This window comes from Natrix helvetica (genome assembly GCF_964273705.1).
Source record: "Natrix helvetica genome assembly, chromosome: 1".
Taxonomy (NCBI): domain Eukaryota; kingdom Metazoa; phylum Chordata; class Lepidosauria; order Squamata; family Natricidae; genus Natrix; species Natrix helvetica.
This window is the reverse complement of record NC_138548.1, coordinates 277,765,775-277,793,735: the sequence shown is the minus strand read 5'-3', so window position 1 is coordinate 277,793,735 and position 27,961 is coordinate 277,765,775. Positions and strand designations below refer to the sequence as shown.

Below are 27,961 nucleotides of genomic sequence, written 5' to 3'. Positions count from 1 at the left end.
TCTCTGGATGTCGATCCTCTGCCAGTGAAGTTACATTATGATAAATCACATGACCAAATATGGATACTTAGCTGGGGGGATATGAAGAAATCCCATCCAACATTACAGGTACGTTTCCAATGAGTTTAATGTGTATTGTATGCCAATGCGTATTTATAGTTTTCTATAAAAAAGATTTTAAAAATAGAAATATACTTGTTCATTTGCATACCAGTTTTGCACCCTCCTCTGCTCCTCTGTTTAGAGTAGTTCCATCTTTTATTTTATTTTGAGCAGTCTGAAAACAGAACTGACAGCCAGAAACTTGCTCGTTGAAAGGTACTGACAATTTCAGTGTCACTTGGTGAAGATACTCAACATCACTGAGACGTTTTTGATCTCCAAGAATTATCACTTAATGAAAGAGCAAGAGAAAATGCTTTCTGTTGAGTTGTCCTCTTCTTCAGCCTCTTGCTTCATTCTCCTTACTTTTGGAGGAGATCATCCCCCAGAATAGATTCTGGAGATGGGGGCAAGGAGATGATGAACGAAAGAAGAATTAGCAACCTCTTTCTTTATCTTGTTTGCAAGATCTCCACTAGATCAAAAGCAATCCTTCAAGCATAATGGAATCATAGAAGTCTACCCCCCCCATTCTTCTTATCATCATTTAATCAGACATCACTTTTAATTATTAGAATATATAGATTATTACATATAGAATAAAAAATGTATGAAATAATGTAAATGCACAAATATACAAAGCTATAGTTATAAAAAAATTACTTGTATAGATAAAAAAATCACAACAGATAGGTAAAAAAATGTAATGTGTTGCAAAGATGTGAAGTTTGTACAAACAAAATAAAATATTTAAAATAAAAAATAAAAAAACCTACAAAGAGATGTTATTTTATCAACATTTTTAGGAACTGATATGACCATCCTTTTGTCTTATGGAATACTATTATGCAGATGACCACAATCTTGTTGGCCTTGTATGCATTTTAGGCCTTCTAGATCAGGGGTGTCAGATTCGATTTTATTGAGGGCCACATAAGGGTTGTGTTTGACATTGTGGGGCCAGGGTGGGCATGGCCAGCTCAATGTCACTCATGTCAGGGGCACCTGTGGTGGCCTGAGCACTCTGTCAGCGAAAACAGGTTCCCAAGCTCTGTTTTTGGCTGTCACGGCCTCCTGCAACCCTCTGCCAGTTTTCACTGGCAGAAGCACCGCGGGACCAGTCCTTTGCTGTTTCCAGGGTAGCCTCGTAGGCCAGATCTAAGTACCCTGCAGGCCAGATCTGAGCCCTGGGCCTTGAGTTTGACACCCCTGTTCTAGATATTTATATCAGTACTTCCTTTCTTGCTCCTATCAGTGGCCAATGTTTGTTTATTCATGGTAGGTAATATCAGAAGCAAGTACAGGAGAGAACCAGCAGATCATTGGTACCCACCTGACTGGAATGGATGATTATTTTATTCCACCTACAAATCTGATTATCAATCACATCAGGTGAGAGTTCTCTAACAGCTGTACCTTCGGTCTAACAATTCTTCTGAGTCAAAAATAATACTGCTTTGATTTTGTACTCTTGCAAAAAAAAAAAAACCTCATGAGGAAGACATAACATCTTCTGTAAAACCTCTTGACAGTATAAAAATAGGTTATGATATCAGACAGACAGAATGTACCCCAAGAAGCAATGGAGCCGTCATTGGGGAAACCCTGATCTAGTCATAAAGCAATATCATCAATATTTATGAAGCCAATTGATTGTACAATATGCAGAATCATTTCCAGTGAGTTGCCAAAGGTTTGCCATGACAATGCAACACTATTTTTGCTGTTATTTGTTTTAATGAAGGGGGAAAAACCTATGCTTTGTTTTAATTTCAGAAATTGTATACGTTTACTTTAAATAGCAATATACATTTGCACAGGCAATGGTGACATATAAATTATTATCATTCATATATGTATACTGATACACATACAGTGTTTCCCCCAAAATACAACAAGTCCTGATAATAAGGTGGGCAAAAATATAAGCCCTCCCCTGCAAATAAGTCCCCTGGACAACCCCCACCTCCGGCCAGGCAGAGCGCCACTCACCAACATAGCGCTATCCCAAAGGTGCCAAGCCGCGGGAACCGTAGGGGATCAAAAGGTGATCACGTTGTTTGGCGCCTTCAGGATACTGCTAGGTTGGTGAGCAGCGCTGTGCCCAGCTGAAGAGGGGGGTTGCCAGGTGGCTGCTCTCTTCCCAGCGGGCTCCCAAAGAGCTGGGCACAACCTCATGGGCGAATGGCTGTGTTGCACTGTAAGAAGCCGCAGAAAAAGCCATGCTGTGGCGGTGGCAGTGGAGATGCTCTTCCTCTGCAGAGAGAGTTGGGCCAGGGCATCATGAGGCTGGGAGGCGTGCGAATGAGAGCAAAACAGCCACTCGCGCAACCCCCCTCTCCAGCCATGCAGAGTACCATTCACTGGCATTTTGAAAGCGCCAAGTTGCAGGAGCCGGACGGCGGCGAACAGGCGATCACGCAGCTTGGCAATACCCCTAGGTCAGTGAATGGCACTGTGCCCAGCTGGAAAGGGGGTTTGCCGGATGGCTGCTCATGAGTGTGGTCGCTTCATGGCTGCTGTGTTGCGCTGCTGCGACAGGGCAACACAGCCATTCGCCCATGAGGCTGTGCACAGCTTTTGGGAGCCCGCTCGGAAGAGAGCAGACACCCGGCAACCCCAAAACAATAAACCCTCCCCTCATAATAAGGCCCAAGCCATATTTTGTGTGTAAAAAGAAAATAAGACCCTGTCTTATTTTCGGGGAAACACAGTATGTATACTAATATTCCAATTCCAGATGTTTATTTTAATTTTAATTAGCATATGACATCTACAGGGAACATGCAATCACTGATATACAAATTCAAATTAAATAAAGCATCATACAAAATATATTTTGTTACATATAAACATACATACAATATATAGGTATCATCACGTTTATTCATGTTGTGGGGGTGTTAATTATGGAAGCCATCGAAATAGAGAAACACCCCCACAACATGAATAAACGTGATGATACCTCCCGCCTACCAAACATCTGGAAACCAGCCCTAGCCAACAAACGAACACCACCCACCACCCAAGCCGTTACAATACAAAACAACAATGCACACACAGCCAGCACCAATCAGCACCAATCCACCAATCATGATACAACCACACAACCAATCATTCCACTTACTGAAACAAAGCCAGCACCCCATCCTCTCCCACCAAGATTTACAGAAAGACGGCAGCTCCGTTCCCATTTTAAACCCAAGCTTGAAGATGGCAAGTGAGATCTTGCCGAAACGTTGCAAAGACAATCTCAATCTTACACGGGAAAAGACCCGAATACAACAAAACCAGCATACCTACACCCATGAAAATCTACAAAAACAAATATATATAATTATATGTATAACAAAATATGTGGACAATATAATAAAATATTAAATTAAGATAAAACCAAAATAAAAGCACAACAATATGGATCCATAGAATTGCAATGGGATTCCAGGTGTAATCTAGGTGAAGTGGGGTTTTGCAGTAATTAAATTGTTGGAATAAAGCTCAAGAAACCTGAGTCATGTAAATTGGCTAGATAACTTTGACCTGCCCCCACCACCACCACCATCCAAATCATATCACAGGATTGCTATAGTGGGGATCACCTGAAATGGAATCCCTAGGTCAATTACCTGGAGGTCTTGGAGGAAAGGAGTAATATAAATGTAATAAATAGAGTTTGATCATGATCAGATTTGTTATCTGGCCATATGCTCTCCCTTCTTGCCACTGCTCTGATGAGAAAGTCATGTCTTGTATGTTTCAAGTCAGACCATGAATGACTTGGAATAGGCCCATAACTACCATGGTGGCCATGAACTCCCGAGGTGCTTCCAAGGTTAGTCCCAGGGAGAGCACATTGAAGTCCTCCAGGATTATAAGCCTGGAGAATTCCACAGTCAGCCTTGAGATGGCATCCCACAGCTCAGGCAGGGAGCTTACCATGGGATGCTGTTAGAGTAATACCAATCCCAAGTGATCTTGAGAGCCTATCTTCAATTTTTCAATTTAGATTTCAAGTTTGCAAGAAGTTCGCACATATTTGCATGTCAACTCAAACAATGATTTAGCAACCAATGATTTAAGGTCCAAAAATGGAATGAGCTAGAGTCAGCTAAGACAGGTGGTAGAGCTTGGAAGAATCCCTGTACTACATCTTTTTATCTCATAAGAAATGACAAAAGTATTGATGTCAATATAAATTAATGATTTTTGAAGCTGCCTCCTTGAAGAAATCATAATTAGTAATGTTCAAAATCTGGATTTGAACAACAACAACAAAATCTAGCCACCCAGAGGAAAGAAATTGAGGGAATGTACAGTAAATGCTTGAATGCTTGTTTAATAACAGCAGGTGCATCATTGATCTGTCTCATTCACCTGTCAATGTAACCCTGGGTATGTCTCCTATGAAATCTCCATGAGCATATAAATCTGACTACCAGATGTCTTTTTAGACCCATGTTTCTCAAACTTGGCAGCTTTTAGGTATGTAAACCTCAACTCCCAGAATTCCCCAGTCAGCCATGAGGAGGGAAGTTGAAAACTTTGTATCTTAAAGTTACCACTGGTTTACACTGCAGCCTTACATTTTTGTAAGAATGGAAGAGATTTTAAACAAAGTATTTTTTTTCTTTAAAATGCACTTCAATGCATCCTGATACAAAGAAACAGCAGGCATAATCTTATTACTCCTTAGTCACAAACCATTTTCATTTTTTGCACTAGATTTCTTTTTTAATTTGTAATTGAGGCAAGACAAACTAAATCCCAGGGTTATTTGCAGGATCAGAGAATATAAAACCGTTTTTCTTAAAGAATGAATTTTTATGCCTGATATTGTGCAGCTTTCAACTCTATTTTTTCTGTTTACACATGCACACAAACACATAATTATGCACTATCCACCACAATCCCAAAATCTTTGTGGTTTACAATAATGATTACTATTTGGAGAAAGAATAAGTTTCTATGTACTAGAACTGTCAGAAATATGGTTTTCAATCAAAAGTATTGGAACATTAGGATCTGGGGAGAAAAATCACAAACTATGGATTGGGATTGAGAAATTACAAAAACCCATTCCAAATTAATGCTGCTATATACCTGGCCTTTGTGGTCATCCAGATTTGGTAGTCCAAATACCATAATCTTATCATTTTGATTTCTCCAGGTGGAGGGGCCATCCATGTAGTACATTTTCTATTAATTCTTTTGAATTTAAGTCACAATGAGAAATACCGTCTTTTCAATTCAAGACAGATCGCACCATTTAGTGTTTCTTCAACCCTTCTAGCACTCTTCCACCTCATTCTGTTTAATAAGCATTTTCTGCAAAGGAAGGAAGGGTTTAAAGGGTACCAGGATATACTGTCATCTCCCCCTCCCTCCCCAAAAATCTACCATCATATGTGTCCCCAGCTAGTTCTTCTATACAGACATTTATATTTTGCAATGGATGTAGATTTAGTAAACCCTTTGATTTCAAATGTCTATGCTACCAATGGCTAAGAGCAACTCAATGAGAACACTGAGAAAAGACTTCCATATCTTGAAAAAAATAGTTTTCTATATCACTTATTGAGGTCTGGTTTACGTTAGTCTGATATATTTAAAAATCTTTATGCAATGTAAACATACATTAAGACACTGAAAAGCAGTAACCAGAAGGATAATGCTAATTTTTTTCCAGCAAGAGACTTAAAGCAAATGCTAGAAGCAATGATCTTCCGCTATTACCCAAAAATGTCCTCGGGCATTTCACCATTTCACTCTCTTGAAATCTTGAAAGCACAGAATCCATTTATTTCATAGTACAAAACCTGACAGTGTGCTATTTCACCTTTAATATCTTTCTTCCATGAATATCTCTGTGTGTCCAACTAAATATATTCTATTGCAGCTCAGAATTAAGCTCTATGTGGCATTAAACAAGGTAAAATTTCTTTGCCTCATTCCTTTCCATGATCAAAATATAGTGTGACATTTGATCTAAGCAAGGTTGGGTAAGATGAGGCTCCAGAATTGGGGGTTGCCCAAAGCTTCTGCAGAGTTTTCATCAAACTGTAATTTTCACTTTGACAGATGAGAAGTTTTTAAAGATGCAGCAGTGGTCATACTAAATATTTGAAATTAATTTATTGTTCATGGTGTCTAATTTCTGTGCTCACTTCACTCACTGTTTATGATGTTCACTCCAATTTTTGGGAAGGTGGGCCATAGTATCTCAGACATGAGGCTGAAGTTTGGCATTTCACCTCAAAATTGTGTGCTATAAAGGTTTTTAAAACATGAATTTTGGTTTTGAGCACTTGGGCACCATAAACTTGTTCATTCATGAATGGAACCACGTTTCTTAAAGTGCATAATTAGTTATGCCATGTTTTGCCTTTTATTTACAGGTTTGGTTTCATCTTCAATAAGTCAAAGGCTGCAGTTCACAAAATTGACCTGGAAACCATGGCTCCTATCAAAACTATCAGCTTTGGAAACTACAGCTGCCTGCCCCAAGCCATGGCCTACACTCACTTGGGAGGTTATTTCTTTGTGCAGTGCAAAGCAAACAAGTCCATACCGAGAATTCCGCAACTTATCATTGATAGTGTTACAGATTCTGTTATTGGTCCCAATGATGATGTATCAGGTACTCCCTACATCTCTCCAGATGGACGTTATTTGGTCAGTGCAGATGAAGAGAGTAGGAGGATCAGAGTCCAGGCCATAACTGTCCAAGGAGAAATCAAGTTGATTTATGATTTACAAACCTCTATGCACATATCTCATCTGACATTTCAATCCTCTTTCACTGAAGCCAATCAGTATTATATTTATGCTTCTTCACATTTGCAAACAGATGTGCTTTTTATTGAGTTGTCGACAGGGAAAATGGACCTCTTGAAGAACTTAAAAGACCCTATCAGACCTAAAGACTGGCCCTGGAACAGCTACAACAGAATTATCCAAGACAGTGGATTATTTGGTCAATACCTTCTAACACCAGCAAAGAGTTCACTCTTTATAATTAATGGCAGACAAAATACATTACGCTGTGAAGTTTCAGGAATCAAGAAGGGCAACACAGTAGTCTGGGTAGGAGATGTATGAAAAAATATACAAAAGGAAAAAGAAACCAGAACTTTCAGGAAAAAAAAAAGGACTGATTGAACATTTAACTGCAGCGAAAAAATATATATGCAGTAGCATTGTATATTTTTACACTGAGGGGGGAAACTGGTATACATTTCACAGTAGAAGACTGGCCTATTGCAAATAGGGTATGATCTGCTAATTGGAATTGGTTGTACTGGGAATTTATGTTGAGTCAGATTTAATGACTTAATGTATGGGATATACCCTGGGAAAGGAATGATTCACCTGAGATGCTATACGTGACATCTTACAGAGCCTCACTTTTATCTTGAAAGGCTGATCAATCTTTCGGTTCTCTCTAGGTAATTGGTTTTCATTCTGTTATTCCAACATAACATTTTGTGTGCAACATTGTGCCATGTGACATGAGATCAACCTTGTCACTTAGATATTTTATTTTTACAAGGATGGAAGAGCTGGAGGAATTTAGACTTTATAGAACTATTCATGTCAAAGATTTCTGGAATCATTCTGTATAGCAGATAATATCAAGGCAAAAGGTTTGCCTATTTTAAAAGGCAAACTCACTCATCTAAAAACAGACTGAGGCGGTAAGGTGAAAAACTGGACGATGTGTTGTTTCAACTTCTGCTACTCTTACATATTTCAGGGATGGCAACCTTTTCCCCAGTCCCTCTCTTATCATGAGGGCATTGTACTGAAGGCACTACAGTCAACACTAAATGCAACACTTAAGAAATGACAAATCAAGGATAGAGAGGAAAGTATGAAATTGATTCAGAAAAATGGAAAGAAAGAAATACTGGATTTAGTCCAGATGTAATCATGCTTGGAACAGACCAACTGAAATTGTTAGGAGTAGGATTTCCATTGTAAGCCATGGTTTTCTCTTTAGATAATACAGTTCCTTCAAAGGGTAAAATTTATATGCGCACACACGCACGCACGCACGCACGCACATCCACACGTATAACCAAATGATATTGTATTAGATCGTTCTGTCAGACCTAACCCAAGCACGTGTACCTGATGTAGCCGGAGTTGCAGGACCTCCCGATCTAGGAAACTTTGTTTAAGGTGTCAATAAATGAACAAATATGCAAATATCTTCTATGTAATCCACAGAGAGAGATATTAAGTTTATTTTTTGAACAGCATCAGCCATACAAAGTGTACAAAAATAAGCTGCTATTTTAGCATTAGAGAAAAGAAGCAGTACAATGTTTCCAGTGCAGAAACATTTTTCAGAAAGCATTTATTCCCCTTCATTTAAAATTTACTATTCGTCAAAGAAATTGGGCCCTTCGTAGAAACAATAGATACATCTTTAAAAGCACTCTTTTTAATAGCATATTTTTGTGCAGAAAACTTTTAGCTTTTATATAAATCAGACATATCTGTCATCTAGGATCTTAGGAAGAAAAGCCTTTAAAAAAAATCTATATTCCATTTTGCTGTTCTTCATATTCTTCTTTCATTCATAATGTCCTCATTTATAGTCAATTAGAATTTAGTTATGAAACACAGAATAAAGTAACACTCAACTTAATGAACTAAAAGGGAAAGGGGATGCCTGTTAAAGTAAAGCATCCATTAAATCAGAATGAGGTTTTATATCTGCAGATTTTTACACATCTATACATGCATAAAATGGGAATAGGGATTTACACATGCGTAATTGATATATTGTACGCATGGATAAAATGGTGCATGGGATTGTTATGCATGTGTAAATGGCAAATGTGCTTTGATGCATGCACAGAACCATACATTATACTGACAGATTTTGTTTATTGCATCTGAAGTCCATTAAAGCAAATTTTTACTGCAATTTAACAGAAATTAAGATATACCAATGATGCGAAGACACTAAGACTTGTGCATTGACTCAACATAGAATGCGAATACACTTGCCCATTTAAAAAGATGTGACGTAAATGCATCTTGTTAAGAATGGAAACTCTAAATAAATACATTTGGAATACAGATACACGCACAAATACAAAGTCCCAGTGTACCTTAAGTCAGGAGAGCTCAGATCCCTTTATCTGATGCTTTTATTCTTGATGCATTTTAAAATACAACTTCAATTGGGTTTAATATATTTTCCATAAGGTTTGGTGAATTTTCCATAATGTTGGCAAGTTTCCTCCCACCTCATCTGCAAAGGGATTTTGTTGACTGGATTTTAAATTTATTCAATATATATGGTAATAACTTGAAAAGTACCCTCTTTAATCATTTTTGCAAGAAATGAAACCACTGTGTTTTAGAAGCACAACATTATTTCTGCCAAGCAGACAGTAACCGTCTTTAATTTGATTGATGATTATGTGCCAAGGGCTTTAAAATGTATATCTATGTGCGCTAAGATATTCTGTTCCAAAGGGGATCCCTGCTTTTATGGGCTGAATATGCAGAACATAGCACCATGGATGCCCCACAATCCTTCATCTGTCCTACGAGAAGTCTTATCCACCCTTGCTGGCAGATGATTTCTGGGAGTTGAAGTCCATGCATTGGGGGAGTGAGGAGACAGATTAGGCAATATTGATAAGACAGGTATTGAACTTCTAAGTGGTTTGACGTGCTTACTATCAAGAACCCAAATCCACGTTTTCAACTGGATGGAATAAGACAAATATTTCTCTATTACATATTAGCCTTTCCTGAGAGATTTCTATCTCTGGCCATCTACTAATGGATATCTCAGGTAGACTGAATCCATATTATAAATGTAAGCCACTTCATTCTGTTAAAATGCTTTGAGAACCATTTAATCATATTTGAGGATCTACAAATTGTTGACTAAGAATTCTTTGTGTATCCTTCCCTCTACTCATCATTCTTCCATTTTCATTATTTACTCATGGGAGCTACTAAAAGTGGAAACCAACCAAATTCTGAAGTATTGATACAACTTAAAAACATTTTTCCCATTTTTGACAGAAACAGGAGAAGAATTAGGTCTTCTAAATTGATGACCAACAGAATTCTTGCACTCCACTCCTTAACTTTCCAGAAATAAAATAGGATATGAGAGATATTACAAAAAAGCAAAGTAGTAGGGGTTGTGCCCCCTCTTGTCCCAATGTGAGCAGTGGTAAAATACAACCTCCCCCCTAAAGCCACTATTTTCTTTCCTATGAGCCATAGGAAATTCAGACATTAAATATTGGATGTATGCTCCATTTGGAAATATTGTAAAGTAAAGCTGCATCCTATTTATTGTCAAGGTGATTTATTGAGTGCTGCTTTATTATTCCATTTTTATTATTTTTCAATAAGTTGAGTTGCCCATCAATTAAAACTTTTGTGACATAGATGCAGAAAAAATGTTGATTTTCTTTTTTAAAAAAATCCTTGTAAATATCTGTTGAGGTAAATATTCTTGAAATTCAGATATGAAGGGTGTGTAATAAGCTTCACTGCTTTCTGTTTACTTTTAATACACTGCACTAGAGTGAATTCAAATGTTAATTTTCCAAAGATGCCTCTGTGACTTTCTTCTTTCGCCCTCAAGTTCTATTGATGTGTGTTCTAAATATCCAAATGACCTCATCCTACTTAGAAAATGATAATTAATTTAGGTGCATCACATAACTTGTGAACAGTTCCAATGATGTTTGATCTAACTGAAAAGTGTGCACATTTCATAACCATTATTCTGAGATCACAATTTCTCTGTACCACAAAAGTTGAACATTGAGTTTGTTTCCTTGCAACTCTTGTTTCTCAAGCTTATTAAATCTCATTTGGTTGCATTTCCTGATTTATTTCTTTTGTCTGCCCGCACATGACATCTGGATACCACTTCCTATCCTTTGTCTCCCAAAAATTAATAGTCACAGTCATTAAGGGGAAATAATCTAAATTGGAATAGCATGTAATTAGCTACCCTAACATGCTTATATATCATTAAAAGTTTTATTGGATGGACAATGATTTCGATGAGCTGATTTAAGATAATGATCAAACCCCTGATATCCAATGCAATGTTTTTTTCACTACTTAAATAAAGGACAGTATGAAAGAGTTGTCATGATCTACCTTGTTAGTAATAGTTCATTTTTCTTTTTAAGAGGAAATTGCTAAAGCAGTTTTGTTACTATTAATCTAGCAATTTATCTGTACCTTGCTTAGTGCCACTCAGAATTAAACAGGCTACTTTGACATTTTGGTAGAGAAGACAAGGATTAATACAATACAATACAATACAATAGCAAAGTTGGACCTTGGAAGTCTTCTAGTAAGAATTCCAGCTCTAGTCTGTGTGCCGATGTGAACATGCCCATTTCATAGTGCTCCACTTTATTTTCTTGATACGCATGCAAAAAGTGGGGAGTGTCGTTATAAACAACAGGAAGTGCGATCAATGTTTTTATCATTGTTTTATTGTTACCCTTTTATTATATTTATGTTTTCATCTCTTTAAATTGGTTTGGGAGGGTGTTTGCCCTGAGAAATGTCTTGGAAGTATTATTTTAAATTAACAACAGCAAGAACAACACATCTCTCTTCCTTGATAATTACTCCTGAGGTTCAAATGAAACAATCATTTGAAAAAAATAATAATACATTTTTCCTCCCATTCAGGTAATAAATCTTGACCAAGAACCAAAGGGCAAAATTAAACAGTTGTTTGCTAGTGGTTAAAAGCTGTGCATTATGGGTTCACATTTTTTCCATTGGAGTATTAGGATAATGGCCATTTTCTGTATATAATCAGTTTGGATAAGGGTAGAACTGACACACACTGTCTCTCAGGCATCATAACATCCCCATATTCTGACAAAATTGAATTGCTCATTACTTACAATATTTTTGTAAAAGTAATTTACTACCAGGCAGGACAGGAAAACAGACTTCTGTCAGAGGATTGCTCTCATGAAATCCTAATTTACTTTGAAGTAGGTAAATTGAGTTATGATCAAAATTAAAGGACTGAATGAACCATCTGTTGCCCAGAACATCTTAGGCTACATCTTGAAAAAAACAGATGGTGTCATCGTAGCCTAAGGAAGGTTAGGAATGACCTTCAAACAGACTTATTTTCTTCAAGGCTAGTTTAATTAAGTACTTCAGCACATAGGCTATTGCCCTGCGTGGTGTCTTCAGCACTTGTCATCACAGTCAGATAAAGTCAGTCAACACAAAATGACAGGGATTTACATGGGATTTCAACAGAACCTGCACTTCACAGTTTAGGGGACTGGAGGCTAAAACATAGGAAGAACGGTTGCAGGAACTGGAAGCAAAGATAGGAGGAGGAGCTTCCGGTGATGGCGGTCGCCTCCTGAGCTCCGGAAAACGCTACGGAGCTCTCCGATGGGTTAAGGACTGCTACCAGGCCTCATGTCATCGGAGGCCCGAGAGTCTGATAGCCCGTCCACCCTGGCTTGTTTTGAGCCCGTTTCGGGCTGCCAGGGTGGTCGGGGGAGTCTGGAGTCTGGCAGAGAACGCGGAAATGGAAGGAAGGCTGTTTAGAGTGAGGAGAAGGCTGGGCTGGGCTGTAATGGCGGTAACAGCGGCAACAACGGCAACAACGGCACGGAGCGGCACGGAGCGGAGCACAGCGTGGTGCGTTGTGGACTGCGGGTTGCGCCGGTGTGAGCGGTGAAAGACACTGGTATGAATAATAAGACACTGGGGAGGACAACAACAACAAAACAGGACAGATGGGTGTGAGGCGCAAGATACGAGGATACGAGGTTTGCATTGCTGCTGGCGGCCAAAAGACCTTGTTAATAAGACCGGAAGAACTAAAGACCGGGGAGGAGAACAAGATATGGCTAGGAGGCGGTGAGTTAGCCGGGAGAGATTAACTGGAGGTGGCTATGGCGGTGGGTGAGGGAAAGAAAGGTCGCCAGTGCCTGGACTCCTGCTGTTTTCTTCCATCATATCCTGGCTGCTCCCAATGCCCCTATGCCCCCCCCCAGGCCTTGTCGACGCCAGCAGGGGACGCCAAACGCTCCCTATAAGTCCCTGTGGACTCCTAAGAAGTTTGGTAAATTTCTAGAGAGGATTACCCTAAACTTCACCCTGCATTTTTGGAGAACCCTGGAACATTGGGTGGGAGTCTTTGGAACCATCTGGAACTAGTGTGAATAGTCTCCCACCTTTGGGTCATCCTGCCATGGAACACCTTGAACAGTCTCTCACCTTGTGGTCATCTTCGTCATTCTATGTAATTAAGGGTATTCGATCACTCCCACCCCCTTCTTCTCCATCTAAGTATTTTAACATCTCCTTCCTCCCTCTAAGACCCCGACTCATCATCTATCAACTTTTATCAACCTTTATCAACTTTCTATCAACTTTTTAGCATCCTGATCCCATTGGACTTTTAACGAACTATTTATTCGAGGTCAGACCTGCTCCGCCTGCGGGAGGCCCCTCTCTCGCAGGTATGGCCCTTGGCTCTCTCAAGGGCCTGCCTTGATGACGGGTTTACGAACCCCGAGAGGTGGAAGAAATGGAGGCTGAGGTGCTTTTTATCTAGATGTTTTTTATTGCTATTAAGGGGTTCCAGGGAGGGGGGTGTGATAACCAGGCCGGGAGAGGAGTCAGTGCCAGTGCCAGACGGACAGGTGAGTCCGGGAAGGAAGTGAGCGGAGTGGGGGGGGGGAAAGGAACAAGTTATTCCAACAGAGGGTTGTTTGATTGCAACGGTCGCGGGGAGGGGGGGATGCGAGGACAAGAGAAGATCGCAAGGTCGGTTGGGAGACCGTGGCTGTTGGCTACGCCCGGTCGTTTGTACCAACCCCCGCAACCTAGGTGGTCAGGAACTACAGAGCCCGGGCCTATGGCTGATGCTTTGCAATGCAAGGTCCGTAACCAACAAGGCCCCCCTCATTAATGAGTTGATCTCTGAGGGGGAGCTGGACCTTGCAGGGATAACGGAGACCTGGTTGGGCCACGAGGGTGGTTTACCCCTCGTGGAAATGTGCCCACCAGGTTTCCGTGCATTCCATCAGCCCCAGGCCCTGGGTAAGGGTGGCGGGGTGGCGGTAGTTATACGGGAAGGTCTAGAGCCGAGGGAGTTCACTGTTCCTCAGATATCCGGGTGTGAGTCCCTTGGTGTGAAATGGGGCCCAGGGAGGCAGTTGGATTTGCTGATTGTATACTTGGCTCCTCGCTATACATCAGCAGCCCTGCCCGAGCTCCTCGAGCTGATCTCGGAGACGGCGGTTGAGATCCCCAAACTTGTGGTTATGGGGGACTTCAACCTGCCATCGACGGGAGCAGCGTCTGAGGTGGCTCGGGAGTTCATGGCTTCCATGACAGCCATGGGCCTGACCCAGTTAATTCAGGGCCCCACACACGAAGGCGGCCACACATTGGACCTTGTTTTTGTATCTGAGCAGTGGACGAGTGATCTGGGTATAGGGGACTTAGCTGTCACACCCCTGTCATGGTCAGATCACTCATGTCTCTGGCTGGACTTCCCTGGCGCTACCCCCCACCGCGAGGAGACGGGACCAGACGGTCCACGCTGGTACCGCCCCAAGCACCTGATGGACCCGGATAGGTTTCAGACGAAGCTTGGGCCATTACCTGTAGCCCTGACCCACGCTCGGTCGGAGGACCTAGCGGCCGCCTGGAATAGGGCGGCGGCTGGGGCCTTGGACCGGGTTGCGCCTTTGCGACCTCTCCTGCGGCAGCGACCCACCCGGGCTCCTTGGTATACCGAGGAGCTGAGGGTGATGAAGCGCCATAGGAGACGTCTAGAGAGCAGGTGGAGGTCCTCACGCTCCGAATCTGATCGAACACAGGTAAGAGCCTACTTACGGACCTACCTTGTGGCATTAAGGGCGGCCAAACGTAGATATTGCGCCGCTCTTATTGTGTCCGCGGATAACCGCCCTGCCGCCCTGTTTAGGGTGACCCACTCCCTCTTGTCACAGAGGACGCGGGGGGCACCCTTGCAGGGCAGAGCAGAGGAGTTTGGGGAATATCTGCAGGATAAAGTCGCTCAGATCCGGAGCGGATGGGCCCCCCTCAGTGGACCAGACGGGCCGCCAACAGCGAGTCTTGTGAGACCATCCTGGGAGGAGTTTGATTCTGTTGCCCCCGAGGATTTGGATAGGTTGCGTGGGCGGCTGCGACCCACCACATGTTTAATGGACCCGTGTCCCTCCTGCTTGGTACTGGCATCTTGGGAGGTGACCCGAGGCTGGCTTCTGGGCCTGGTGAATGCCTCATTGGGTGAGGGATCCTTACCAACCGCCTTGAAGGAGGCGGTGGTGAGGCCCTTGCTTAAGAGGCCTTCACTCGACCCAATGGAGCTAGCTAATTATCGTCCAGTCTCCAACCTTCCCTTTCTAGCGAAGGTTGTTGAGAATGTGGTGGCGCAGCAGTTTCCATGACACCTTGACGAATCCGATTATCTAGACTCACGCCAGTCCGGCTTCCGACCCGGGCACAGCACAGAGACAGCCTTGGTCGCATTGGTCGATGATCTCTGGAGGTCCAGAGATAGAGGTTGTTCCTCTATCCTGGTCCTATTAGACCTCTCGGCAGCTTTTGATACCATCGACCATGGTATCCTATTGCGCCGGTTGGAGGGGATAGGAGTCGGAGGTACCGTTTTGGGGTGGTTCGGCTCCTACCTCTCCGACCGGAGGCAATGTGTGTTGACAGGGGGACAGAGGTCGACCCCGAGGCCACTCACTTGTGGAGTGCCACAGGGGTCGGTCCTCTCGCCTCTCCTGTTCAACACATATGTGAAGCCGCTGGGTGAGATCATCCGTGGTTTTGGGGTTGAGTATCACCTCTACGCTGATGATACTCAGCTGTATATTTCAACTCCAAACCACCCCAACGAGGCTGTCGAAGTAATGTCCCGGTGTTTGGAGGCCGTCGGGGTCTGGATGGGGGACAACAGACTTAAACTCAACCCCTCCAAGACTGAGTGGCTGTGGCTACCGGCACCTCGGTTCAGCCAGCTGATTCCATCGCTGGCCATAGGGGGTGAACAATTGCCCCCTGTGGAACGGGCGCGCAATTTGGGCGTCCTCCTTGATGCCCGGCTGTCAATGGATGACCATGTGGCAGCCGTGGCGAGGGGGGCGTTCCACCAGGTTCGCCTGGTGCGCCAATTGCGCCCCCTACTGGACCGGGATGCCCTACGCACGGTCACTCATGCGCTGGTGACGTCCCGCCTGGATTACTGCAACGCTCTCTACATGGGGCTGCCCTTGGGACGCGCCCGGAGACTGCAGTTAGTTCAGAACGCAGCCGCGCGGGCTGTGATGGGGAGTACGAGGTACTCCCACGTAACACCTCTCCTGCGCGAGCTGCACTGGCTAACTGTGGTTTTCCGGGTGCGTTTCAAGGTGCTGATTACCATCTTTAAAGCGCTCCATGGCACAGGACCTAGTTACTTGCGGGATCGCATCCTCCCACATACATCCCTGCGGCCAATTCGCTCACACAGGGAGGGTCTTCTCCTGGTGCCGTCCACTAGGCAATGCCAACGGGCGACACCAAGGAGTAGGGCCTTCTCTGTGATGGGCCCAACCCTCTGGAATGACCTCCCCCCCCGACATTAGAACTACTACTGACCTCCGCTCCTTCCGGCAAAAATTGAAGACTCACCTGTTCCGATTAGCAGGCCTGGCATAATTACAACTGTCCCTCCTGGCAATTATATTATCAACTGGTTATTTTAGGGGTTTTTTAATTCACTGTGTCTATTTTAGGGGTTTAAAATCTTATATTTATATAGCTTTGTACAGTTCTTTTAATTGCATTTTAACCTCCTCCATGCCAACTGTACATATTTACTTTTTATTGTATTTTGTTATATTCTGTATGAACTGTACACCGCCCCGAGTCCCTTTTGGGAGAGGGGGCGGTTTAGAAGCATTAAATATAAATAAAATAAAATAAACAGACAGAAAGCTAGAATGAGCTCAGTGAGCAGAACAAAGTGCATTTAACCTTTACTAAACAAGTTTAGGCAGAGCTTGACAAATTACATCAAATTTCAATGGATTTATCCTTGGAGGGTTGGTATTTGTTAAAACTCAAGGCAAAAAAATGTTTCGGAATTGTTACAGGCAGTCCTCCTGATTTTTTCCCCCCAGCAACATCTGCAATCTAAAACCTATCCAAAAAATTGACCAAGTTGCATTACAATGTCCTAGTTATATTAAAAGTTGAACACCTTCTAGTGAAAATGCAATTATTCTTTTGAGTAGCTCCAACAATTAGCATTCCTGGATTATAGCACCCAAGCAACAAAGATATGTGCTTCTGGTGAGACATCTGCCCACTTCAGTCAAGAAAAGACTATGAGGAAATATTGTGACATACTGGTATCCCTGGATTGAGATATGTTAGTGATACTCTAACATTCATTGGAAAATATCTGGACAAAAGCTTAGAAAACTTTGGTTCAATGTATCCTTGGAAAGGCAAAATGTGGTGAAAGTTAAGGTACTTTATTTCTGCATTAAGCAGATCCTGTACTGTTCCTTAAGTTTCTTTTCCTATTTTTTTTAGAGCAAATGCCTGGCCAAAGACAGGAAACCAACCAAATGTATGTGCCCGAAGGAAACATATGTATCATATTTATTTATTTGTTTCTTAGCTTGTTTTATTCAGTCATTCAAATTCTATAGCTGTCCATCTCAATGCAGTTGATTCAAATTCTGCCCATGAAAGTTACATTATTATACACAATATATTCTGCAATGCATGTGTCTGTGTATAGGCTCATCGTAATATACTGGAGGTGGGAGGGGGAATCCAGCATCCTGAATTTTTATAAAACCAAGTTTGTAGTTCTTAAAAACTGAAAAATAGATGCATGTGGCTATAGTTTTATTAGCTCGAATTTCACTCAGGGAGGATGAAATTTGTATTACAATCCTAAATTCTCAGTCCCAGCAACACGATCAGTACATACATTAATTTAATCAAACTCATGCAGCTTTACTAGCACATAAAGTTCCATGGTTCAGAGACAAAGAGCTGGAAGAACGTTGTGCCAGTGGTAGGTTCTATGAATAAGTTTACTCTTATATTCTAAATTATTCCACTGAGTAAACCTTAGTGTCTAAATTTTCTGCTTTCTCAACAATGTTTAAAATATTAAAATGCCTTATATCATTTTTATTCTTTTTCTCAGTCTCCTCCAGTCTTCTATATTTTTCTTCCTGGTATTGTGAAAATTCATAGTATTCTTGGTATCTGGGCAAAAGGTTTGGTCATGTTCTATTTGAATGATACATAAGAGTGAGCACTTATTTGTATCTTTAATGGACTGCATCAGCTATTTCTATTTTGCAAATTCAAAACCAAACCTTGGTGGAACGTTTTCCTTTTTTTCTCCCAATTCTTTGACTATGAATGCACATAACATTTCTCTGTATGTGCTGATATGCATTACAGGTAGTCTTCCACTTACAATAGTTTATTTAGTCAGTGGTGTATTAACCATTAAGCAGACTAAGCACGTGCTTGGGGCACCAGGCCCAAAGGGAGCACCACAAAGTTGAGGGGGGGAGGAAATCAATGAAGATTTATACAGTATGTACAAAGGAGGGAGACACCAAGATTTGTCAGTGCTTAGGGCATCAGTGAGCCTTAATCCACCACTACATTTATTGATCATTCAAATTTACAATGGCACTGAAAAAAGTTACTTATGACTGTTTTTCAGTTACAGTCTTTGCATCATTCCCATGATCATATTATCAAAATTCAGGTACTTGGCAAATGACCTACAAAAACTTACCAAAAATCCCTAGAACTACCTACGTTAGTTCTATAACCCCTATAGCCCCACCTAGGAGCCACCAACTTGCAAATATTGAGGCTTAAGAGGGAAAAAAATATTTGTTGCTCTTCTCTGAGGTTCTAGAAAGAGTGCAAAGAAGAGCAACAAAGATGATTAGGGGATTGGAGGCTAAAATATATAAATAATGGTTGCTGGAACTGGGTATGTCTAGTTTAATGAAAAGAAGGACTAGGGGAGACATGATAGCAGTCTTCCAATATCTCAGGGGCTGACAGAAGGAGTCAAGCTATTCTCCAAAGCGCCTGAGGGTAGGACAAGAAGAAATGGGTGGAAACTAATCAAGGAGAGAAGCAACTTAGAACTGAGGAGAAATTTCCTGACAGAACAATTAATCAGTGGAAACAACTTGCCTTCAGAAGTTGTGAATGCTCCAATACTGAAAGTTTTTAAGAAGAGATTGGACAACCATTTGTCTGAAACGGTATAGGGTTTCCTGCCTAGGCAGGGTGTTGGACTAGAAGACCTCCAAGGTCCCTTCCAACTTCATTATTCTATTCTATTCCAGAAGCTTCTAGTTGGCAACATATGGTTGCACTTTAATGAATACTGTTAATAATAACTGGTGTAATGCCAATGCCATGTCCAAGAGGACTTGATCTTCATCCTATGTGTGAATTGTGTCCATTCATTGACTAGAAAGAAAAGTTTAGCAGGTTTTTCCAACGTTTGGGGGAAAAAATTCTAAACTCTTTGGATTTAGTTTGCGCGTATTATATGAAACTACTTTGATGATTTTGACACAGTGGTTGTAAAGTGCAGTAAGCTTCCATTCTAACTTTGCTTCAAATATGTCAATTTTTTAATAGTGTTAATTATTTTCAAAACCCCCAAAAGGGCTTGTGTTTTTTTTTTTTTTTGCAAGCCATGAGGTCTAATCACTGTATTAAGACTATAATTTCCCTATACTATTCAAGCAACAATGAAGAAAAGTTGTCGTTAATCCATAACAATAAATTACAGTCAGCAACATGTGTGACTGCCAGAATTTATTACCAATTAAAAATACAGAGCTATTTTAATAACACATTCAACCTGAAAATAGAAACATTATAACAGACTATATCACGCAATGCCTTCAGACACCAGAATTATATTGCTGCAAAAAAAGAACATCTTCTTTTTGATGTTATTAATAATATTACTGCACACATGGGGAAATATTTCAGCATGGCATTATGGATGATATATATATATATTTAAGCTGGTAACTCTGTTTACTTTCTCTTCCAGACAGATTTGAAATAGTTTTATTGCCCTGTAAATGTGTCTCAATCCTGACACATTTGCCATACACACATATACATCAAGAAGTCACTTTCTCCAAATGGTTGCTTTCTTATGTTCTTCCCAGTAGTTTTCAAAGAGAATTTAGAAAATAAATGGCAGTTGAAGCTATAAGGGATGACTATTTAATCTATGCAGTCTTTTTTTCAATGTCAGATGATAAAAGATGTAAGTGCTTTAGGGTAGGTATTTAAAAAGGTGTTGTTTTCATTTTCCTGTAGTCTCCTAAGCCCTTTGGAAGAGTGAATTCAAAGTCAAGTTGGCTAAATATCTGAGTTATGCAGTGACTACCAAGTGAAGTCCAGAGTTTTGATTTCTTTTTTTAAAAAGTGTTTTTTCAGTGTATATAGGTTATGTTCTATATCTGTTGAATTTACCGCAATAGTATGTTCCATGGTAGTGAACATTTCTGCAAAATTTCAGACATGGAGCTTGTGAGAACAGGAAGGGCATTTATAAGGAATAATCTTGCCCTGCCTGGTTATTTAGTTCTGATTATTAAGAGTTGAAGTGAAAATAAGAGGGATGAGCTCACTGTTCCCCTTTATTTGTTTGTTATTTAAATTTTGATAACTGCCCATCTCAAATGAGTGACTGTTGCCAGTTCAAAGCATTTAAAATTATCTAAAGAGATAGGGGGAGGGAGGGGAGAGAGAGGGAGAGGGAGAGAGACAGAGAGGGAGAGAGACACACAGAGAGAGACAGAAACAGAGAGGGGGGGAGGGAAAGAGTGTTCCCTGAAGAGGGACTTCAGCACAAGTCTAAACGCTCAGAAAACTAAACCTCTGATACTGGTGAGTAACCCAGATTGGATCCTGCAGTGCTATCTATGTTGCCTCTGTTGTGAAGAGCCATGTCTTCTTGATTCTCCATTTTTTAAAAAAAACCCTGAGGGTAGCCCTTATATACTATAAGACTGGTCACCTTGGATTTAGGAGCTATGGTCACAAATCCATCCTTCAATTTCTTGCCTAACTATCTGCATTGTTATCCACTGGCATTCATAACAACCAAGAAGTGGAAGTTCTGATTTGCCAAGGACAATATGACATCAATGCTATATGCTGTCATTTCTTTCTGCTTTTGGTGATCCCTCTTCCCAGTTTCTCCAGCCAGTTTCACTAATTTCGCCCCAGATGGTAAGTGAAAGAACCAAATAAATAATATTTATATGCTATTATAATCCAAATGGCCTAATTCATCACCAGTTGCATTGCTAGTCATTTTAACAATATAAGATAGATGAACAGGTACAGAAGATAAAACAAAGTAGGCTTCTGTTTCTTTGTAGATATTTATACTTATGAACATGAACAGAGTAGGGAGAAAGATGGAAGACCATACTGGTGATGGATTACTGATCTTAATCCTGAATTTGAGGGCTGATGGTCAGAGAAGGACCAATTGCTGCCCACAAGGCATTTTTAAATGTGTGCTGTGTTTTTTTTCCCTTCCTCATAAAAATAAACACAAGGGGTCACAAAGTTATGTTTGTAAATCAGAATATGGGAAGAAAATGCTTCCCCTAAGAATAGGTTGATGGTAGTTTTAGATGTTGTTCTGAGTTTTTTGCCGAGGAAAATGTTCACTGAGTGAGAGGAAATATAGTGAAATGGTTGTAGCTAATCTCTCTCCCAGGCTCCCACTCTCTGGCTCAAAGGCACAAATCACCCTCACTTTTTCTCTTGCATAGCTTTGAGAATATTAAAATAGACATGTTGTTGCTTCAGTGCTTGGGCTTCTTTCAAGAAGAGCAGCTGAATACTCATCTAATGTCAGTATGATCAAAGCAACTTCCCCACCACACCCTCCGGACTGGACCGTTAACCGTTACTCAGCCAAACAAGGATGAAAGGCCAAGATAGCTAAGAAGAAGTCTTCAAATTCTTGGATCTTGTTCCTTATCAAGCAGTTTGGTGCAAACAGTATTAAATATAAATAATCCAAAGGTATAGATTGGAAGGAATATTGTCAAAGCGGTCAGAGTCTCATATGTCTCCAGTTGTGTTTGGTGCATCTGCAATGTTTGATATCAATGCAATCTTAATGCAAACATTTGACCAAAGCAAGGACACATGGCTGTCAGAGTCTCATATGTTTCCAGTTGTGTTTGGTGCATCTGCAATGTTTGATATCAATGCAATCTTAATGCAAACATTTGACCAAAGCAAGGACACATGGCTGTCAGAGTCTCATATGTTTCCAGTTGTGTTTGGTGCATCTGCAATGTTTGATATCAATGCAATCTTAATGAAAACATTTGACCAAAGCAAGGACACATGACTTCCTCTGAAATATTACCATGCATCCTTCCCAAGTGTAGTCATTTTGTTTCTGCTTCTCTTCTATGTAGAGTCAAACTAAGACCAGACTGAAAGCTCTTATTATGTTTTGCCACATGGAAAGTTGCTACAAACAACAATTTAGGAAACTTCCATGTGAATTGAGAATGGATAATATGTAAGTGGACTTTCAGGTACTAGCAGCCTGAAAGGTCTAGGCCAACAGGTCTAGGCCAACTCGCCACAGCCAAGTCGCCACAGGACAACTTGCCACCGGGTATATTTTTAAGCTTCACTGACAAATCAAAAAACAAGCTGGAAGAAAACAACAGCAAACAATTTCTGTATTATTGCCAAGAAAACTACATGGACAATCCAGTGTATTTGGTTGTCAGCCTTCCAAAGTACACCAAAGATGGAATCCAAAGACATTCAAAGTAACACCATTTTTATGATTATAGCAACAGAATCTTGGAATTCTGAACGTATTCCCTTCACCCTCATTTCCTGTTTTCTCTCTTACTATCAGAACTAGAGAGGGTCATAGGTGAGATGCTTTCTTATATTGTGTTTCTTTTCTGGATTCAGATTTCTTTCACTTGACCATTGTTTTGGTTGCAGCTCTTACTTCTGTTCCTCAAGGTTATTCCTTCTATCTATTACCTCAGCCTGAGACAGTCTTTAGATGGTGTTTCTTTGTGCTTGCATTAGTGTATGCATGTGTATACGTGTGTATGCATGTATGTGTCTGTACATGTGCAAATGTAACCTCAGTAGATTCAAGTGCAGATTATTTTTGACTAAAACACTTCCAAAACAAAATATACATTGGAGCAACCTCCCGCAGTGATGAATAGGCCTGCTGTAATAATCCATATCTAAGATGTCTATCTGAAGGTCTGCATTTGCAATTTAACTCAAAAACAATCCACCAGGATCTATGAGGCAACAAGACAGGTACTGATGTCCAGTTGATAAGTGAGAATCCCATATTCATAGATTTAATAAGAAAGCACTGGATGAAAAAAAGCCTGAAAGAATGCCTCTGTTTTACAGACTGACTCTTGTGTCATATGGATTAACTACATACCACAGCTGGTCCTCCATTCAGTAGCATAGTATAGATACTAATGGTTTGGGACAGGTGTTCATATAGAAAATCATTTCATCTTTCTTTCTAACTCCCCACCATCCCCTCTTCAGGCCCCTATGCTGTATTTAAGGGTGGTCAACCTTTGGAGGAGGGAGGAGGGAGGAGGGAGGAGGGAAAAGGGAAAAATATGGTGTAAAGAGGGAAAAAGAAAGAAAAAGGCATCAACTTCCGAGTCTCCTTAGCACAATAGAAGATAACAATACAACCATAACTTTTTATTTTTACACAACAGTATGTACAAGACATTTCTATAACAATAAACCTATCTCATTAGCAAAAACAAAATCAAAGGTGTTTTTTTTTTCATTGCAAGCACAAAATCCGGAAGCAATTTCAAAATACAAACAAGGTTAAATATATTATCTTCTTTGGATAAAATAATCAATTTGACCATCTCTTTGCTGTGGGGAATAATATATGCTTCTGTTAACTCTTTAATCTTTATCATTATTCATATTAAGAGAATCCTCTATATTATTTCAATATTTTTAACCCTAAAAGGAGAAAACACTTTTTAAAAATTTTGATATTTTACTAACTTTAAAAAATACTCAAGTATTGTATACAGGGAAGAGCCACTATTGAGGTTATCTTTTGGTTCAGCATTTCATCTTTTAGAAAACTACCCAGGAGGCAGGCAGTATCCTCATGTCAATTTTGATTTTAGATGTGATTTAAGTAATATAGAGGTCCTAGCAACATTTCCTTCCTGTTGATGGATCGCCACCTGTGAAATGTTGGGGTTTTGTAGCAAATTCAGAGAAAGAGACCAGATAAATTGGATCCGGGCCCAGAGGCTAAAGAATCTAATTTGCTTAGAAGCACAAATAAATTAATTTGGCAATGCTGTAGAGGGCACTTAAGTTAAAATGAGTGGAGCAACAAAAACAATTCTTGTGTCTGCATCCACCCAACCAAGGGGGAAAAAACAGCGAATCAAAAGCAAATTGTAGCTCTTTCAAAGTGGCCCTAAATTAAGGTGACCAACCATCCTCCTTTAGGGAGGACAGTACTTCTTTTGTAAGTTCTGTCCTCCCTCGAAAAGTGTCCTCCTACATTTCCTCCTTTTTGATATTTGAAGGCTGATCTGTTGCACGTTATGTGACGTATTTTATTAAACAGTTTTTAATGGTGTTTTTTTTACTTCATCGCAAGTATATTGAACAGATATTGAATCTTGTGTTGAATTTTTATCTAAAGAAATGCTAGACATTAAAATAGACGACAATTGTCTCTTTGAAGAAATTAGAAGACTGAATGTATATTTAAATTCTGAAAAATTAATACAATGGGAAAATCAACATGTTGAAATTGATAAAAGATGGGTGGATATTTTCAGCCATTTCAAAAATGAACATATTCCATGTGAACATTTATTTATACTTGTTCAATTTACGTTGTGCTGCCCTGGAACTATTGCAGCAGTTGAAAGAGTTTTTTTCAATTGCCAATGATTTTTCGACAAGTGAGAAATCGAGATTGAATGTTGATACTCTAGCTGCAGCACTTGCCGTAAAATTCAATATGAAGGATATTTCTTGTTCAGATATTTCCAATATATTGTTAGAAGATGATACATTGACAAAAATATTAATTCAATGGAAAAGTACTCATTTAAATAATAATTAACAGGCATGTAAGCATAATTACAATATAAAATGTTGCAAATGTTTTTATTATGCATATATCATATTTTATATTTTTTCCAATTTATTTGTCCTCCTTTTCATTGTAAAAAAGTTGGTCACCTTACCTAAATGGTAATGATGGGAGATTTTACTTTATGCATCTATTGGGAGAAGAATAGTTCTTCCAAGAATGGTTCTTCCAGGAAGTTTCTTTTTCAGAGGATGAAGGAATCCACATAAAGAACCAGTATTCTGTAATACATAGTACTTATCTTTTTTTAAAAAACCAAATAATTAATCTTTTTAAAAAATATTTTTTTAGAAAAATATTTATTTTTTAAAAAGATAAAACATATTCAAGGCAATGGGCTAGAAAGTGGGAAAGCATGAGTCTTAGTCACACCTTAGCCATGAAAGCCACTGGATGACGTTGGGCCAATCACTCTCTCTCAGTTCAATTCCCCTCCCTCCCAAGGGCTGCTATTCTAGAGACCATAGAAAGAGGAAGGTGTGTTGGATAGTCAGCACCTGGAATTATTTTATTAAAATAATAAAGGCAGGATACAAATAAATGAACAAATAGACCAACATTTATCAGAAGTACAGAGTCAGGTCCCAAGGGAAACCTACAGAAGACAGCAAAGAACTGGAGAGCTGTTATCAAGAAAATAAGCGGAAGTAAACCAGGGATGTTATAAGCATATGAAAGAATAATTCTATATAAGAAAATGGCTTATTAATAAGTTATTTCAAAATAAGAAGAAAATAAAAAGGAATTGGTGTACCAGTTATTCAATGAAGATGACAAAATGGGAATATGGAGCAAAACAAAAGGAACAATACTCAACTCCTATTTTGTCTTCTCTGGCACAAAACCCAGGTTCTACCAGGAAATTCTAAGGCCAGAATGAAAACTTGAAATCAACAGAAAACTGCTGAAGAAATCCTTCTTTACTTTTAATACGCTTAAATCTCAAGGAGCAGATGAACTGAAACCTATGATAATGATGGTCAGGTTGAACCCTTATGTATTGCAACTAGCCTCCTTTAGCAACTGGTTTATTTGGCAACCATTTGAAGTTACAATGGTGATTTTCTTTTTCTTTTTTAAAAAGTAACTTTGCAATCAGTCCTGACATTTATAACCTTTGCAGATCTGTAAAGCAAAGCTGAAATAAGCTGTAAGACCAGTTGTAGTTTTACTTAGAGATCACTTCATTTAACAACTGAGTTGCAAATCCTAATTGTGGTCATTAAACAAGGATTAGCTAGATCTTTAAGTAATCCTGGAGAACTGAGAAAAGAACAGATGATTAGAGGAGGGTAAAGGTCCCTATTGTCAAAAAAGAAGAAAAGGACATTTCCATAAGATATTTATCTTGTGAGCTATGTGTAAAGAATTGTTATTTCCACAATTTGATTGCAATTCATGTTTCTCGTTTTCAGTTTGATTGTACAAATAGGGTTTTTAGTCTTTTCCCATATGTGAGAATGGTTAAAGGTAAAGGTTCCCCTCGCACATATGTGCTAATCGTTCCCAACTCTAGGGAGCGGTGTTTATCTCTGTTTCAAAGCTGAAGAGCCAGTGCTGTCCAAAGACATCTCTCCATGGTCATGTGTCCGGCATGACTAAACACCGAAGGTGCACGGAACTCTGTTACATTGTGAGAAGGGTGACATTCTCCCATTTAGTATGTAGTCTTTAGAAACAACTTATCTTCAAACAGTTTCTGGAGCCTCATGTCCTGAGGGTTTAAAAAAGCCCTTTAAAGTGCTTCATTTTCAGTACTGTATGTTTATGAAGCTGAAAGAATTACTTTTCAATTGCAGTACTCAATATCAGTTAAGTTATGATACTACTAGTATTAAATGATGCTATATTTATGTACATATTACAGGTCATCCTAAAGGACAGGTTGCTTAGCAACCATTTATAGTTACGATGGGTTCCCCAAAAGGTACTTATGACCTGGTTCTAAAGTTAAGATAAATGTATAAACAGAAATTTTAGCAAGATGAAATTTAAGTAACAGTGAAGCTCAATAGATAAATAACATTTCTTCACTTAGGCAACACGCAAAGATTCACACATATGGATGGAGGATACTAGTTTAAAAACACTACTTATGTAAAAGATCTTGGAATATTAGTGATTGTGAACTGAATATAATCCCAACAATGTTGGGCAGTTCCAAAGCATGCAAATGTAATTTTAGGCATCATAATTTCCAAATCACAGGAAGCAATCATTTCATTTTGTTCTGCTTTGATCAGAACAAGAGCTGTGTCCAGTTCTGAACATCACACTTTAAGAATTAAAAAAATGGAACTTATTAGAAGGACACAAAGATGATTGGGAGACTAGACACCATGTTCTAGGAAGAGAGATAAATAGGATAATTTTAGCTTCAAGAGCAACTGCCTGAGGAGGTTATAATAGCCTTATTTAAATATCTGAAAGGATGTCACATGCTTAGCTCCTGATTTAATAAAGAAATTATAATGGGTTCATGAGGTTGCCTCTCAGAAAAATTACCCAAGCAGGATCCTTCTAGCTCTTAGTCAATTTATTTAAAATAATTCTACTGAAAATCTTTCT

The 27,961-nt window shown here is 39.9% G+C and overlaps 2 protein-coding genes across 3 annotated transcripts in view; one reads left to right on the top strand and one right to left on the bottom strand.

Moving 5' to 3' along the window:
* The window catches only part of FSTL4 (follistatin like 4), a 520,328-nt gene extending 509,162 nt beyond the window's left edge, over window positions 1-11,166 (top strand). The window contains exons 13-15 of one of the 2 annotated variants that reach the window (XM_081936569.1): window positions 1-108; window positions 1,385-1,494; window positions 6,498-11,166. In XM_081936569.1, the coding sequence (XP_081792695.1) occupies window positions 1-108; window positions 1,385-1,494; window positions 6,498-7,200 (921 nt within the window). In that variant the 3' untranslated portion in view covers window positions 7,201-11,166. The remainder of the gene's footprint in view (window positions 109-1,384; window positions 1,495-6,497) is intronic. The other variant, XM_081936570.1, reaches the window with a different exon arrangement.
* A 2,213-nt stretch (window positions 11,167-13,379) lies between these two features.
* The window catches only part of FNIP1 (folliculin interacting protein 1), a 543,489-nt gene continuing 528,907 nt past the window's right edge, over window positions 13,380-27,961 (bottom strand). The window contains exon 19 of the transcript XR_014173903.1: window positions 13,380-13,389. The gene's annotated coding sequence lies outside the window, so the exon portion shown is untranslated. The remainder of the gene's footprint in view (window positions 13,390-27,961) is intronic.